Source organism: Pelobates fuscus, chromosome 6, assembly GCF_036172605.1.
Source record: "Pelobates fuscus isolate aPelFus1 chromosome 6, aPelFus1.pri, whole genome shotgun sequence".
NCBI lineage: Eukaryota > Metazoa > Chordata > Amphibia > Anura > Pelobatidae > Pelobates > Pelobates fuscus.
In genome coordinates this window covers 202,290,852-202,309,565 of record NC_086322.1, presented here as the reverse complement: position 1 = coordinate 202,309,565, position 18,714 = coordinate 202,290,852, and the positions used below count along the sequence as shown (strand labels likewise).

Genomic DNA, 18,714 nt, shown 5'->3' with positions numbered 1-18,714 from the left:
AAATACATATATAAAAGAATCCTAGAATCAACAGAATGAATATTATTTTAACTACGTAGACCAAAAAGACAAGTTTGGCAGGAATTACAGAGATAGCTATTACAACTATTCAATTTCTATTGCAACTATTACATTTTTCTTACCTAATGGTTAATCAGTCAGATGTTTTGTTTTACCATACTACTTACAATGAAGACAGTTTTGATATTTACTGATGTTAGTGACCTGATGTTTTATTTCATCTATCAGAGTTATTCACTACAGTGATAATTCAAAGTGGATTTAAAGTGAATTTCAAATTTAAGTTCCAAAATAGCTAATTGGAAAAATGTGCTTAGTCAGCTATATGGTACTAAAAATTGAAAATCACTTTGACTTCATCTTCAATTCTCATCTTAGTTAGTGAGTAACCCTGTACAAGCATAACATGTGAGCAGCTGTTTGTGCAAGAATGGTTACTAAAAACAAGACCTGCAATATATGCTTTAACATAAAACAATAAAAAAAATTGCTATTGGTTTAACAGGTAACACAAGATAATTTTTATTGTATTTGTATTACCTCCTAATGTTATAACAAGAAATTAAACATATTAACAGGCAAATATATTGCTTACTGTGTGAATATACGCATGCAAAACCTTTTCTGCAGTCAGAGCATTTGTCAGGAAAATTACGAAGGCCTTACACAAAGTATACATTTGCATGAAAAAACAACCTAACTAGCTGATAAAGTATAAAGCTCTCCCTTTTATTGTTTATTGATTTCTTGAGCACATAGTAGTATTTTATTTAACTATTTCTGTGTATGCTTTGTAAGTTCGTATAATTTTCCACATTGGTTACTGGAACCCGTGATTTTGAATACCTAGTATTCCATAATTAATTATATGCTCTAAATGGCAAAGCTTCTGTTATATTTCCAGGGCCTTGATTTTGCTGCTGATAGTTGTACGGAATGTTTGCCGTCTGGAAATTTTAGATGTTGTAATTCCCATTATTATCAGTCTTGCACTGATTAATGACATACTAAATATAACCAACAGATGTGACAATTCCAATTGCTCAGTACTCTGACCTCTGCCTGTTGTACAGTTTGTGATTTTTCTGCTTGTCACTATAAGTGTCTATGATCCTGGGAACATTCCTCTCTCAAGTAACGGTTATAGTAGAAAACTTCTAGTCACATGCCAGAAGTCTTGTTTTATACATATAGATAACCAGCATTATACAATTTAATAGATCATGTTCTTTTAGATTTTTGTCTTTGGCTTTTAGCATCTGACCATTATGTTTGCTGCAATGACCATACTACCATATTTGTGTAAGCAGTTACATCAATATATAAAGCCATCTTTTCCGGAAAGCTTATGGCCTCCCAGATTAACTTCTATTTCACAAACCTGTCTCTTGCTCTCTCTTAAACGGACACGCCTTTCTCTAACTTCCAGTTCTGTCACTTTCCCACCTTGTCGTTTGGTTGATATCCCCCATAATGCCTTTCCTGTAAGCCCGTTTAAGCAGGGTCCTCATCAAACTTTTGTTTCTGTAATTGTTATATATATATAACCCCTATATATTCAGTTTAAGTACTCCATGATGTTGATGATGATTTTTTCTTGTAACTTCAAACGCAAAACTTACTCTTTTACTTTATATAAATATAATCTGTCAGATTGACTGTATGTGAGGTGGGATTACATTTGGATGTGAAGAATCAATGTCAGAATCAATCTATCTATGTAGCTCTCTGACTCTTTCTCTATCAGTCTATCCATCTATTGTGAAATGTGATGTGTTTCATCTTCCAAAAAGCCCACCTTGCATGAAGCAGCTCTAAAAGATGTTTATACAGTTTACTCAGAAAGCCATGGTGAATATGTAAATGAGCACTAGCAGCTGTCACTCTTTTGATTTTACAGCCCAGGTTTCATTACATCACTGCTTGATGTATGGTGAGAGTAAAGCAAATCACGTATAATCTAGTGTATGTAGAATATCTGTATATCATTCTAAAATTCTATAATTTTATTTATCAGGTTTACATGCAGACTCGTCAACAACTGCAAGCCTCACTGAATCTGACCACACCACAGAGCAAGCGAAGATCACGGTTGCGGTTTCTCCTACCACATTACCTATTAGTCCCACCCATGTTTCAGAACCACTTAATAACACCACACAGCCCGTTATAAATGAGAATACCACATCAGTCAAACCTACTGATAAGGACATGACTAACAAGACAGATGCCCTCATAAATACTCCTCATGTTGTAGAAACCACTTCTGTTACCTCTCCAATCACAACAACAGTATCAAGTAATGAGACTACAATCTCACAGAACAATACAACTGCAAATGAATCAAACACGTCGGCCAATACTACAACTTCAGTAAGCGAGACAGTCACTACCGTGTCAGCTACCACAGCTTTAACAATGAATTCAAGTACTGTTCCTTCAGATGAAAGTTCTCAGTTGACTACAACAGAGAGTACAACTAAAGCAGAATCAAACACTGTGCATTCAGTAACTACTGAAAAAGAAAATGTAACTCATACTGTCACCACAACAGCAAATGCAAATATTACAAATACTGCTCAAGTGGACAGCACTGTACTGGTAACATCCAAGACACAACCAACACAGAAATTGCCAGATGCATCTACGAAGAAAGAGGAAAGCAAACCAACCAATGTCCCAGCTCCACCTACAAGTCCAAGTACAGTTACATCTGCCATCAAACCCGTTAACACTGATGGAACTCCTGTTTCATCCAATGAAGAGCAAGTGAAAGCTCTAAGTTCAGGTGAGTAGTGGGAAATGGTGGTGATGTAATTTCATTATGTTTAATTATTTCAAATTATAGAGTAGAATACATGTGTTCGATATGCAAATGGTGCATGCGGACCTCCTTCATTAACGTTGAGCTGCACATGTTATTAATGCTTAATTTCTGCAAAATACATGAAATACTTGTCTTTTTTCAGTTTCACATACACCAAACTCCATTTGTTTGGCTAGCTGCAGTACAAGGATTAACAATGGCCTGCGATGTGGTACCTCGTCATGGCTTTGAATAGTGTATGATGTAGTGGTCATTGTCAGCACTTTTATAAGTAATTATGTTATGTGAGTGCATTGTTTCTTTTCTATGTAGATTGTTTCTTTATATGTATTATATAGGAGCAATGACCAAAAATATGTAGCTGATCCCTGTCACAAGTACCTCATTGCAGGCCCTATTTAAACCTTTTAGAGAGTCCCAGCAAGATGGATATCCAATTTAAGTGGGTTAAACACATAAGAGCTGTCTTTAGTGTGTTATAGAGTAGGACCTGACATTAATGAGTACATTGAGTTTGAAGCAGGCTTCGTTAATGTATGATCATATTGTCTCACTAAATCTCCATTATTTTACCTACATTGCATAAGCCTGCTGCAAGACTAATGTACCCCGTTTTGCTGCCCTCTGTGTCACAAGTGCCTCAATCCAGGGAGATGGATTTTCATTGTATGCGGGTAAAGAGACACCTCAGACCCCTAAAGCACTCAGTATGTGCGAAGAGTGTGTCCTCTTTTTTTCCATTTTACAAAAAGTGCAGATTTCAATAGAAATTGTAATTTTTATAAATTAACTTTGTTACACTCCCATGGCTGCCAGACAACAGGCAGTTTGTCTGTCCTGTTACTTCCTTGTTGGTTCGCTCAGTGGAGAGACACTCGAGAGACAGGCTCAGTTTACCTGTCTTTCAAAGACTTCTTATTGAGATGCATTGGGAAGTTTGTAATTGGACAATCATAAAAAGTATGTGCTGGGTTAGAAGTTAGGAGTAGAGTTTTTTGCTATGAACAGTATCTATAATTTCTTGCACCAATATACCAAGCAATTCCTTTATTTATGAGGCAATTAGTATTTGTTACCTTAGACATGGCTATGTAACAATAAATAACATACATGATAGATTTCATTAACTACACAACATTTACACATATTTACAACACCCTCCTTACAGCAAGGCCCATAGTTTATTTATAAGAGCTGTCAATTTTATCGGAGCTTTTACTTAAGCTTCGGTTAGATGCCAATGTCCATAGTGTTCAGACAGCATACTGTGAAAATGTCATTTAACCTTTGTGGAACTAAACATACGAAACAGGTTTTATTGCGTGACCTCTGTTCAGTTCCTCTGATTAAATATTATGACACAGTATTGTTTTCCCATGACATTCTTACTGCAATTAAAATAGCAAGAATGTGCGTATGTGTTTGTGTCACACAGAAGTATAAACGGAAAAATGAAAAATAATAATAGTATAGCGGACACAAAAACACAACTAGGAATTATTCCATTATTATCCAGTGTTAAGGCTGCCATGGGAAAGAAAGAATTGCTGAGAAAACCACTTTGTAGAGTCTGAGAAACATTTCATACTGTGACAATTAAACTTTACATGAGATTAGTTCAAACTAAAATATGGCTGTGCCCTCCGGAGATTTCTTGGCACCACTGTTGTTCAACAGTTTTTGGCATCATATGATTTTTAACGGCCATGAGTAGATAAGCAGGGAGAGATAGCCAACAGAAAGGAGAGAATATTTTGCAATTGTGTTATCAATAAACTGTTGTTCATGCATCAATGTTCTACTTGTAAATATGCAATTAGAATAAAATCGAGAATTATAGTAAGTCAAAGAAGTCCTGTAATTTGCATGAATGATTCCTTTGGATGGTTTCTCTATAGTGAATGCTTTAGTACCAGGTCTACTGAAGATCTCCATAAAGACCACAGAATTTAATCTTCGAGAAGGTTTAGAAAAATCTGAAATGTCAAAAAGAGCTAACAAGAAGAAACAACATGCTAATAAAGTATTCTACTATTCGATTGGCTATTAAATAGCTTAGTACTTTATATTATTTAGCTAATAAAATACTTTTGCATCATAATGAGTTATATATATATATAATGAAAAAAAATGACCTCATAAGGATGAAACGTTGAGTTTTTTGGGCCTGTGTTAGTAACGTTTTGGTCATTTTGGAAGTCTTTTGAGTGCAGTTGATGCATTTTTTTCCTATTTATAATTCTGCTAGTTAGCACCTAGGCAAACTGCTGTTTATTATTATGAATATATGTGTAGTGATGTCCCGAACAGTTCGCTGGCGAATAGTTCCTGGCGAACATATGCGATGTTCAGTCCGCCCCCTATTACAGTTTAAAAAAAAAGAAAGGGTCCCCCCTCCCTGAGCGGGTGGTGGCCCTAAAGTAAAAAAAAGGGTGAGGACCTATTGTCCTCCCCCATGGCCCCCACCCCTGAGCGGTGAGTGGGGGCCCTAAACACAAACTGGGGGGGGGACCTAATGTCCTCCCCCCTGGCCCCCACCTCTGAGCGGTGGGTGGGGGCCCTAAATACAAATTGGGGGGGGGACCTATTGTCCTCCCCCCCCCGGCCCCCACCCCTGAGCGGCGGGTGGGGGCCCTAAATACCAAGAGGGGGGGGAAACTATTGTCCTCCTCCCTGGCCCCCACCCCTGAGCGGCGGGTGGGGGCCCTAAATACTAATGGGGGGGAACCTATTGTCCTCCCCCCGGCCCCCACCCCTGAGCGGCGGGTGGGGGCCCTAAATACCAATAGGGTGGGACCTATTGTCCTCCCTGCCGACCCCCACCCCTGAGCGGCGGGTGGGGGCCCTAAATACCAATAGGGGGGAACCTATTGTCCTCCTCCCTGGCCCCCACCCCTGAGCAGCGGGTGGGGGCCCTAAATACCAATGGGGGGGAACCTATTGTCCTCCCCCCGGCCCCCACCCCTGAGCGGTGGGTGGGGGCCCTAAATACCAATAGGGTGGGACCTATTGTCCTCCCTGCCGACCCCCACCCCTGAGCGGCGGGTGGGGCCCTAAATACCAATAGGGGGGGACCTATTGTCCTCCCTCCCGGACCCCACCCATGAGCGGTGGGTGGGGGCCCTAAATACAAATAGGGGGGAAACTATTGTCCTCCCCCCAGGCCCCCACTCCTGAGCGGCGGGTGTGGGCCCTAAATACCAATAGGGGGGGACCTATTCCCCCCCCCGGCCCCCACCCCTGAGCAGCGGGTGGGGGCCCTAAACACAAATTGGGGGGGGGGGACCTAATGTCCTCCCCCTGGTCCCCACCCCTGAGCGGTGGGTGGGGGCCCTAAATACAAATTGGGGGGGGACCTATTGTCCTCCCCCCTGGCCCCCACCCCTGAGCGACAGGTGGGGGCCCTAAATACCAATAGGGGGGGACCTATTGTCCTCCCCCCCAGCCCCCACCTTTGAGCGATGGGTGGGGGCCCTAAATACCAATAGGGGGGACCTATTGTCCTCCCCCTGGCCCCCACCCCTGAGCGGCGGGTGGGGGCCCTAAAAAAATGTTCCCCCCCAGGTGACTAGGGGTCCCCAAACCCCTAGTCACCCCCTCCACCCCCCCAAAAAAATGATCCCCCTACCTACCATTTAACTAAGAACCTGTAAAAAAAAAATAACTTACCATTCAATGTTTACTTTCTTCTAAAATCTACTTTTTTTCAGCCCCAAAAAAGGCCAAATAAATATCCATAATAACCGACGCAATAAAAAAAAAAAAAAATGAGTGCAAAAAAAAAAATCCATCTTCACCCGGCGAGGGCTCCGCGCAGACTGACCTCTGCAGGGCGGGGGAAGGCTTATAAAGCCTTGCCCCGCCCTGCAATTAGGCTCAGAGCACTCTGATTGTTGGGTTTAAGCCATCCAATCAGAATGCTCTGACATGTAAATGAAGAGACTGACAGGTAAGTCTCTACATTTACCTGTCACAGCACTCTGATTGGTTGGTTTGAAATCCACCAATCAGAGTGCTCTGTGTCATTTTAGACAGTGTGGGAAAGTTCTGTGGAATTTCCCCACGCTGTGTAATTTGACTCATAACACTCTGATTGGTGAATTAAATACAGGGGAATATTCAAACATTGTTATATAGGGGAATATTCACTAAATACCAAACATTGTTATACAGAGGAATATTCACTAAATGCCAAACATTGTTATACAGGGGAATATTCACTAAATACCAAACATTGTTATATAGGGGAATATTCACTAAATGCCAAACATTGTTATACAAAGGAATATTCATTAAATACCAAACATTGTTATACAGGGGAATATTCACTAAATGCCAAACATTGTTATATAGGGGAATATTCACTAAATGCCAAACATTGTTATATAGGGGAATATTCACTAAATGCCAAACATTGTTACATAGGGGAATATTCACTAAATTCCAAACATTGTTATATAGAGGAATATTCACTAAATACCAAACATTGTTATACAGGGGAATATTCACTAAATGCCAAACATTGTTATACAGGGGAATATTCACTAAATACCAAACATTGTTATACAGGGGAATATTCACTAAATGCCAAACATTGTTATACAGGGGAATATTCACTAAATACCAAACATTGTTATACAGGGGAATATTCACTAAATGCCAAACATTGTTATACAGGGGAATATTCACTAAATGCCAAACATTGTTATACAGGGGAATATTCACTAAATACCAAACATTGTTATATAGGGGAATATTCACTAAATGCCAAACATTGTTATACAAAGGAATATTCATTAAATACCAAACATTGTTATACAGGGGAATATTCACTAAATGCCAAACATTGTTATATAGGGGAATATTCACTAAATGCCAAACATTGTTATATAGGGGAATATTCACTAAATGCCAAACATTGTTACATAGGGGAATATTCACTAAATTCCAAACATTGTTATATAGAGGAATATTCACTAAATACCAAACATTGTTATACAGGGGAATATTCACTAAATGCCAAACATTGTTATACAGGGGAATATTCACTAAATACCAAACATTGTTATACAGGGGAATATTCACTAAATGCCAAACATTGTTATACAGGGGAATATTCACTAAATACCAAACATTGTTATACAGGGGAATATTCACTAAATGCCAAACATTGTTATACAGGGGAATATTCACTAAATGCCAAACATTGTTACATAGGGGAATATTCACTAAATTCCAAAAATTGTTATATAGAGGAATATTCACTAAATACCAAACATTGTTATACAGGGGAATATTCACTAAATGCCAAACATTGTTATATAGGGGAATATTCACTAAATGCCAAACATTGTTATACAGAGGAATATTCACTAAATGCCAAACATTGTTATACAGGGGAATATTCACTAAATACCAAACATTGTTATATAGGGGAATATTCACTAAATGCCAAACATTGTTATACAAAGGAATATTCATTAAATACCAAACATTGTTATACAGGGGAATATTCACTAAATGCCAAACATTGTTATATAGAGGAATATTCACTAAATGCCAAACATTGTTATATAGGGGAATATTCACTAAATGCCAAACATTGTTACATAGGGGAATATTCACTAAATTCCAAACATTGTTATATAGAGGAATATTCACTAAATACCAAACATTGTTATACAGGGGAATATTCACTAAATGCCAAACATTGTTATACAGGGGAATATTCACTAAATAGCAAACATTGTTATACAGGGGAATATTCACTAAATGCCAAACATTGTTATACAGGGGAATATTCACTAAATACCAAACATTGTTATACAGGGGAATATTCACTAAATGACAAACATTGTTATACAGGGGAATATTCACTAAATGCCAAACATTGTTACATAGGGGAATATTCACTAAATTCCAAAAATTGTTATATAGAGGAATATTCACTAAATACCAAACATTGTTATACAGGGGAATATTCACTAAATGCCAAACATTGTTATACAGGGGAATATTCACTAAATACCAAACATTGTTATACAGGGGAATATTCACTAAATGCCAAACATTGTTATACAGGGGAATATTCACTAAATACCAAACATTGTTATACAGGGGAATATTCACTAAATGCCAAACATTGTTATACAGGGGAATATTCACTAAGTACCAAACATTGTTATATAGGGGGATATTCACTAAATGCCAAACATTGTTATATAGGGGAATATTCACTAAATGCCAAACATTGTTATACAAAGGAATATTCATTAAATACCAAACATTGTTATACAGGGGAATATTCACTAAATACCAAACATTGTTATACAGGGGAATATTCACTAAATGCCAAACATTGTTATACAGGGGAATATTCACTAAATGCCAAACATTGTTATACAGGGGAATATTCACTAAATGCCAAACATTGTTATATAGGGTAATATTCACTAAATACCAAACATTGTTATACAGGGGAATATATAGGGGAATATTCACTAAATGCCAAACATTGTTATATAGGGGAATGTTCACTAAATGCCAAACATTGTCATATAGGGGAATATTCACTAAATACCAAACATTGTTACATAGGGTAATATTCACTAAATAACAAACATTGTTATATAGGGTAATATTCACTAAATGCCAAACATTGTTATATAGGGGAATATTCACTAAATGCCAAACATTGTTATATAGAGGAATATTCAATAAATGCCAAACATTGTTACATAGGGGAATATTCACTAAATGCCAAACATTGTTATACAGGGGAATATTCACTAAATACCAAACATTGTTATATAGGGGAATATTCACTAAATGCCAAACATTGTTATACAGGGGAATATTCACTAAATGCCAAACATTGTTATACAGGGGAATATTCACTAAGTACCAAACATTGTTATATAGGGGGATATTCACTAAATGCCAAACATTGTTATACAGGGGAATATTCACTAAATACCAAACATTGTTATACAGGGGAATATTCACTAAATGCCAAACATTGTTATACAGGGGAATATTCACTAAATACCAAACATTGTTATACAGGGGAATATTCACTAAATGCCAAACATTGTTATACAGGGGAATATTCACTAAATGCCAAACATTGTTATACAGGGGAATATTCACTAAATACCAAACATTGTTATACAGGGGAATATTCACTAAATGCCAAACATTGTTATACAGGGGAATATTCACTAAGTACCAAACATTGTTATATAGGGGGATATTCACTAAATGCCAAACATTGTTATACAGGGGGATATTCACTAAATACCAAACATTGTTATACAGGGGAATATTCACTAAATGCCAAACATTGTTATACAGGGGAATATTCACTAAATGCCAAACATTGTTATACAGGGGAATATTCACTAAATGCCAAACATTGTTATATAGGGTAATATTCACTAAATACCAAACATTGTTATACAGGGGAATATATAGGGGAATATTCACTAAATGCCAAACATTGTTATATCGGGGAATGTTCACTAAATGCCAAACATTGTCATATAGGGGAATATTCACTAAATACCAAACATTGTTACATAGGGTAATATTCACTAAATAACAAACATTGTTATATAGGGTAATATTCACTAAATGCCAAACATTGTTATATAGGGGAATATTCACTAAATGCCAAACATTGTTATATAGAGGAATATTCAATAAATGCCAAACATTGTTACATAGGGGAATATTCACTAAATGCCAAACATTGTTATACAGGGGAATATTCACTAAATACCAAACATTGTTATATAGGGGAATATTCACTAAATGCCAAACATTGTTATACAGGGGAATATTCACTAAATGCCAAACATTGTTATACAGGGGAATATTCACTAAGTACCAAACATTGTTATATAGGGGGATATTCACTAAATGCCAAACATTGTTATACAGGGGAATATTCACTAAATACCAAACATTGTTATACAGGGGAATATTCACTAAATGCCAAACATTGTTATACAGGGGAATATTCACTAAATGCCAAACATTGTTATACAGGGGAATATTCACTAAATGCCAAACATTGTTATATAGGGTAATATTCACTAAATACCAAACATTGTTATACAGGGGAATATATAGGGGAATATTCACTAAATGCCAAACATTGTTATATAGGGTAATATTCACTAAATAACAAACATTGTTATATAGGGTAATATTCACTAAATGCCAAACATTGTTATATAGGGGAATATTCACTAAATGCCAAACATTGTTATATAGAGGAATATTCAATAAATGCCAAACATTGTTACATAGGGGAATATTCACTAAATGCCAAACATTGTTATACAGGGGAATATTCACTAAATACCAAACATTGTTATATAGGGGAATATTCACTAAATGCCAAACATTGTTATACAGAGGAATATTCACTAAATACCAAACATTGTTATACAGGGGAATATTCACTAAATACCAAACATTGTTATATAGGGGGATATTCACTAAATGCCAAACATTGTTATACAGGGGAATATTCACTAAATGCCAAACATTGTTATACAGGGGAATATTCAACAAATACCAAACATTGTTATATAGGGGAATATTCACTAAATGCCAAACATTGTTATACAGGGGAATATTCACTAAATACCAAACATTGTTATATAGGGGGATATTCACTAAATGCCAAACATTGTTATACAGGGGAATATTCACTAAATGCCAAACATGGTTACATAGGGTAATATTCACTAAATACCAAACATTGTTATACAGGGGAATATTCACTAAATGCCAAACATTGTTATATAGGGGGATATTCATTAAATACCAAACATTGTTACATAGGGTAATATTCACTAAATAACAAACATTGTTATATAGGGTAATATTCACTAAATGCCACACATTGTTATATAGGGGAATATTCACTAAATGCCAAACATTGTTATATAGAGGAATATTCACTAAATGCCAAACATTGTTACATAGGGGAATATTCACTAAATTCCAAACATTGTTATATAGGGGAATATTCACTAAATACCAAACATTGTTATACAGGGGAATATATAGGGGAATATTCACTAAATACCAAACATTGTTATACAATTGTTATACAATGGCTGCTTTAACCTAGAGTGCTCTTTGTAATTTTACACAGCGTGGGAAAATTCCAAAGAACTTTCCCACGCTGTGTAAAATGACACAAAGCACTCTGATTGGGTGGCTTGAAATCCATCCAATCACAGTGCTCTGTGTAATTTAAACAGCGTGGGAAAATTCCACAGAACTTTCCCACGCTGTGTAAAATTACACAGAGCACTGTGATTGGATGGATTTTAAGCCCACCAATCAGAGTGCTCTTTGTCATTTTACACAGCGTGGGAAAATTCCAAATAACTTTCCCACGCTGTGTAAAATGACACAGAGCACTGTGATTGGATGGCTTGAAATCCATCCAATCACAGTGCTCTATGTCATTTTACACAGCGTGGAAAAATTCCAAAGAACTTTCCCACGCTGTGTAAAATGACACAGAGCACTGTGATTGGATGGTTTTCAAGCCATCCAATCACAGTGCTCTGTGTCATTTTACACAGCGTGGGAAAGTTCCAAAGAACTTTCCCACGCTGTGTAAAATGACAAAGAGCACTCTGATTAGCTTAAACCCACCAATCAGAGTGTTCTTAGCCTAATTGCAGGGCGGGGCAAGGCTTTATAAGCCTTCCCCCGCCCTGCGTAGCTCAGTCTGCGCGGAGCCCTCCATGGGTGAAGATGGATTATTTTTTTGCGCTCGGGTTTTTTCTTTTTCATCGGGTTTTTTTGGCGCTCGGGTTTTTTATTTTATTTTAAGTTCGTCTGGTATGATGGTTTTTTATTTGGGCTTTTTTGCGGCTGAAAAATGAAGATTTTAGAAAAAAGAAGACGTCAAATGGTAAGTTACATTTTTTTTTACAGGTTAGTTATTTTATTCCCCTCTCACTATTTTTAGGGTGAGCGGGGTAGGTAGGGGATAGCTTGTATTTGGGTCGGGGAGGGGGTGGGTGACTAGGGGCTTGGGACCCCTAGTCACCTTGATTGGGGGGAATTTTCATTAAGGGGCCCCCACCCGCTGCTCAGGGGTGGGGGCTGGGGGGGGACAGTAGGTCCCCCCCTTATTGTTTTTTTAGGGCCCCACCCACCGCTCAGGGATGGGGGCCGGGGGGGAGGACGGTAGGTCCCTCCCCACCATTATTATCTAGGGCCCCCACCCACCGCTCAGGGGTGGGGGCCGGGGGGACAGAAGGTCCCCCCCTTATTGTTTTTTTAGGGCCCCCACCCACCACTCAGGGGTGGGGGCCAGGGGGAGGACGGTAGGTCCCCCCACCATTATTATCTAGGGCCCCCACCCACTGCTCAGGGGTGGGGGCCGGGGGGAGGACTGTAGGTCCCCCCCTCTTTATTTAGGGCACCCACCGCTCAGGGGTGGGGGCCGGGGGGGACAGTAGATCTCCCCCTTATTGTTTTTTTAGGGCCCCCACCCACCGCTCAGGGGTGGGGGCCGGGGGTGAGGATGGTAGGTCGCCCCCCACCATTATTATCTAGGGCCCCCACCCACTGCTTAGGGGTGGGCGCCGGGGGAGGACAGTAGGTCCCCCCCTCTCTTTATTTAGGGCCCCCACCCACCGCTCAGGGGTGGGGGCCGGGGGGGAGGACGGTAGATCCCCCACCATTATTATCTAGGGCCCCCACACACTGCTCAGGGGTAGGGGCCGGGGGGAGGACAGTAGGTTTCCTCCCCCCTCTCTTTATTTAGGGCCGCCACCCACCGCTCAGGGGTGGGGGCCGGGGGGGACAGTAGGTCCCCCCCTTATTGTGTTTTTAGGGCCCCCACCCACTGCTCATGGGTGAGGGCCTGGGGGGAGGACGGTAGGTCCCCCCACCACCATTATTATATAGGGCCCCCACCCACTGTTCAGGGGTGGGGGCCAGGGGGAGGACAGTAGGTCCCCCCTCTTTATTTAGGGCACCCACCGCTCAGGGGTGGGGGCCAGGGGGGACAGTAGATCTCCCCCTTATTGTTTTTTTAGGGCCCCCACCCACCGCTCAGGGGTGGGGGCCGGGGGTGAGGACGGTAGGTCCCCCCCACCATTATTATCTAGGGACCCCACCCAGGGCCGGCGTGTCCATAAGGCGGCACAGGTGGCCGCCTTAGGGCGCACCGGCTCTGGGGGCGCAAAATTCCAGTGACCGGCAGGAGGGAAGTGCTCCCTCCTGCCTGGTCACCTCCTGGATCCCCGGAGCTGCTGCGCGGCGTGCGGCTGAAGTTGATTAGGAGGCGGCGAGGGAGCTCTCTGATCTCTCTGACCAGCTCCCTCGCGCGCCTTTTGCTGATGCCGCGGGAGCCGGAATATGACGTCATATTCCGGCTCCCGCGGCATCAGAAAACAGCCTGCGAGGGAGCCGGTCAGAGAGATCAGAGAGCTCCCTCGCCGCCTCCTAATCAACTTCAGCCGCACGCCGCGCAGCAGCCTCACTGGACCACCAATGAGAGACCCACGCCAGCACTCCAGGTAGGGAGGCTGGGTGGGACATTTAAATGTACTTTATTAGTAATTACTTTATTAATTACTGTGTGTGTGCATGTGAGTGTGAGTGTCTGTCAGTGTGTGTGTGTGTCTATGAGTTTGTGTGTGAGTGTGTATGTCAGTGTGTGTGTGTCTGTCAGTGTGTGTGTAAGTGTGTCTATGAGTTTGTGTGTGAGTGAGTGTGTCTGTCGGTGTGTGTGAGTATGTCAGTGTGTGTGTGCGCATGTGAGTTTGTGTGTGTGTGTGTGTGTGTGAGTGAGTATGTATTTTTCTGTATGCCTGTCTGTATGTATGTATGTATCTGTATGATGGTATGCCTCTGTATGTATGTATGTGTCTGTATGCCTGTATGTCTTGTACGTATGTTTCTGTATGTCTCTGTATGAATGTCTGTATATATGTCTCTGTATGCATGTATGTAACTGTATGCCTTTATGTCTCTGTATGTACGTATGTGTGTGTCTGTGTGTCTCTGTATGCCTGTATGTCTTTGTATGCATGTTTCTGTATGTATGTATGTGTCTGTATGACGGTATGCCTCTGTATTTATGTATGTGTCTGTATGACGGTATGCCTCTGTATGAATGTATGTGTCTGTATGCCTGTCTATATGAATGTGTCTGTATGACGTTATGTCTCTGTATGCATGCATGTATCTGTATGTGTGTATGTCTTTGTATGCCTGTATGTATGTATGTATGTGTCTGCATGCCTGTATGTCTCTGTATGTATGTTTCTTTATGTCTGTATGTATGTGCCTGAATGTCTTTGTATGTATGTTTCTGTATGCCTGTCTGTATGTATGTGTCTGTATGACGGTATGCATGTATGCATGTATGTCTCTGCTTGTATGTCTCTGACTGTATGTGTCTGTATGTCTCTGTATGATTATTGCTGTCTTTGTATGACAGTGTACCTGTATGACTTTGACTGTGTGACTGAAAAATGATGCCTGTGTGCATTTTTGTTTTTTTTAATGAGGGTTGGGGGCGCCAAAATGCATCTTCGCCTGTGTAACTAAAAATCCTAGCATCGGCCCTGCTCCCACCCACTGCTTAGGGGTGGGTGCCGGGGGGAGGACAGAAGGTCCCCCCCTTATTGTTTTTTTAGGGCCCCCACCCACCGCTCAGGGGTGGGGGCCGGGGTGAGGACGGTAGGTCCCCCCCACCATTATTATCTAGGGCCCCCACCCACTGCTCAGGGGTGGGCGCCGGGAGGAGGACAGTAGGTCCCCCCTCTCTTTATTTAGGGCCTCCACCCACCGCTCAGGGGTTTTAAAATTCGCCTGCCTTTTAAAGTCTATGGCGGTTCGCCGGGTTCGCCCGTTCGCGAACATTTGCGGAAGTTCGCGAACGAAAAATTTTATGTTTGCGACATCACTATATATATGTATATATATATATGAAGGCAGTGGTGTTCCTTGAAATATGTTAGTGCTTTGGGTGTCCTTTCATAAATCTTATAAAGATTACAAGGCTTAGTGGAACTCTCCTGTTCACAAATGGTGAACACCGTAACGGGATCTCTGCCATGTCATGTTAGTGAGAAAGCTCAATGCTTAAAGGGACACTCCAGTGGCAGGAAAACAAACTGTTTTCCTGGCACTGCAGGTCCCCTCTCCCTCCCACCACCCATCCCAGGTTGCTGAAGGGGACTAACCCCCTTCAGTGACTTACCGGAGTCCAGCACCGATGTCCCTCGGCACTGGTCCAGGGACCGCCCACGCTCCTCCCTCGCTGACGTCATCCGGCGGGAGGAGACCGATTGCGCATGCGCGGCCGCCGGCGGGGTGAGGCCTAATGTGCATGTGCAGCAATGCCACGCACGCGCATTAAACCTTCCCATAGGAAAGCATTGAAAAATGCTTTCAGTGCTTCCCTATGGGGATTTTAGCGTCTAGTAGACAGCCACTAGAGGAGAAGTTAACCCTGCAAGGTAAATATTGCAGTTTATGAAAACTGCAATATTTACAGTTGCAGGGTTAAGGGTAGTGGGGTTGGTACCCAGACCACTCCAATGGGCAGAAGTGGTCTGGGTGCCTGGAGTGTCCCTTTAAGGTTGTAGCTACAGCATTTGATTCTTGACAAAGTTATCTCATAATTTCTACTGACATACTTTCCCTAGAGGATCTGGGGTACAGTGCTATGCATTTTGTGTGAAGATTAACCAATGGCATGTCATCTCAGTTTATGGACAGTGTCCCTTTTTCCTTTTGAGCTATTGTCTCTGTACTATACTTTCACTATTTGTACAGAGATGCAGGGCTGTATTTGCCGCGAGGCAAACAAAGCATTTGCCTAGAGCAGCACTTTAAGGGGGGCAGCATAAAACGCCGCCATAAGTGCCCAGGCAAGTGCTTTGTTTGCCTCACGTCCTGGGGGGGGAGCAAGAGGTGGCCGGCTGGCTCGTAGTGTAGACGGTAGACGGTAGTGTAGAGCATCCTCTGTGCTCTTCCTGCTCCCTTGCACGCCCTTTTATGATGCCGGGAGCCAGAATATGATGTCACTCTGGCCCTAGTGGTGCGCAAGGGAGCAAAGCAGGAAGAGCTCAGTTCCCTCGCGCCTGTCCGCCTACCCACCCACCTAGCCATCCAAGCCCGCAGAAGCCAGCAGCCCCAGGAGTCTGTCCACCCAGCCATTAGCCCCAGCAATGGTGAGTGTATGAGAGAGTGTGTGTGTGGCTGTAAATGTGTGTGCGTGTCTGTCAGTGAGTATGTCTGTGTCTGTTAGTGATTATGTCTGTGTCTATCATTGAGTATGTCTGTGTCTTTCAGTGAGTGTGTCTGTGCCTGTCACTGTGTCTGTCAGTGAGTGTGTCTGTCTGTTAGTGAGTGTGTCTGTCAGTGACTGAGTGAGTGTATGTGTCTGTCAGGGAGTATGTCTGTGTCTGTCAGTGAGTGTGTATGTGTCTTTAAGTAAGCATGTCTGTCACTGTGTGTCTGTCTGTCAGTAAGTGTGTGTGTGTAACTGTCAGTGTGTCTCTGTGAGTGAGTGTATGTGTGTGCCTGTCAGAGTGTGTCAAATCAGTGAGGATGTTTGTGACAGTGTGTGTCTTTCAGTGAGTGTATGTCAGTGTATGTGTATCTGAGAGTGTGTGCCTGTCAGTGACTGTCAGTGAAAGTGTGGGTTGTTTAAACAGTGTGTGTGCACCAATGACTGTGTGTCTGTCAGTGAGTGTATGACAGTGCATGTGTCAATGAGGTAGTGCGTCTGTCAGTCAAAAAAGTGGCCTTGACACGAAGTGGTGGTGCAAATTTAGATTAGGGGGGTGCCTGAATTTAGTTGTGCCTAGGGCAGCACAAATCCAAGATACACCACTGCAGAGATGTGGAATATATTTGCACTTTATAAATACTAGTGATAATAATAACAGTCTGAAAAAAATATATGCTTGTGATACCGGAGAAACTGACGGAAGCCAAGCACAGAGAAGTGGACACAGGTTTCTTCAGGAAGGAAGAGATTCTTTATTCGATTCACCGACCGGGACTCAGAGGGACTAATGTCACCAAAAAACAGCAAAGTCCTGATCATACAGTGTAGGTCCCTTATATAGGCATGTAGCTCCTCCCATAATCAGTTCAACCTACACATACTCTTATCTAATCAACCGAATAGAGACTAAAATCCTGTTTGACCACATGGCTTGCCCAGCACAATGGAGGAGGGGAAATACTCGTATATCCTGTATTCCTACATATGCTCCTTACACTACTGATTGTATCTTAGCTACGTGTAACTAACTAACTGATACATCAACATATGCAAGTGCACATACCACGTGGCAATCTTGTCCTAGTAAATTTATTTTTACTGAGATTCCACCACACTTGCACTGTCCTCACTTTCTGCACAATCTGAACTATATATAGAAATTGCACCTGCAGCGTATTGTATGATAGTGTTATAACAATGCTAGATTTGGAGGTTTTATTAAAGCTGTCAACACTTATCAGCAACTTTAAAGATAGATTTACAGTAATTCATTTTGGGATTTCCCCAAACATATTTACCTGTTAATTTGTTTAATAGGAAAGTAGAAAATGTATTAAATTATATATGAAACTATTTGTGTACAGTTTTCAGACTGAATGCAATAATCTAAATTGTAATAATCAGTCTGAGGAATGTGAGAGTGAATGCTTTTAGTAAAAAGTAATCAAAGCCAAAGTGCAAGCAGATGCTAAATAAATGCAATGACAGTTCAGTAGGTCCCATGTGCCTAGTGGGCGTTGGTTCTGCATGTACTGTTCAAAGGTCCTAGATAGCCTTAAGCAAACCCATCAATTAT

General features: G+C 41.2%; 1 protein-coding gene across 1 annotated transcript in view; it reads left to right on the top strand.

Annotated features, from left to right (window-relative positions):
• The window catches only part of PARM1 (prostate androgen-regulated mucin-like protein 1), an 87,624-nt gene that overhangs the window by 39,185 nt on the left and 29,725 nt on the right, over positions 1-18,714 (top strand). The window contains exon 2 of the mRNA XM_063458662.1: positions 2,039-2,809. Coding sequence (XP_063314732.1) covers positions 2,039-2,809 — 771 coding nt within the window. The remainder of the gene's footprint in view (positions 1-2,038; positions 2,810-18,714) is intronic.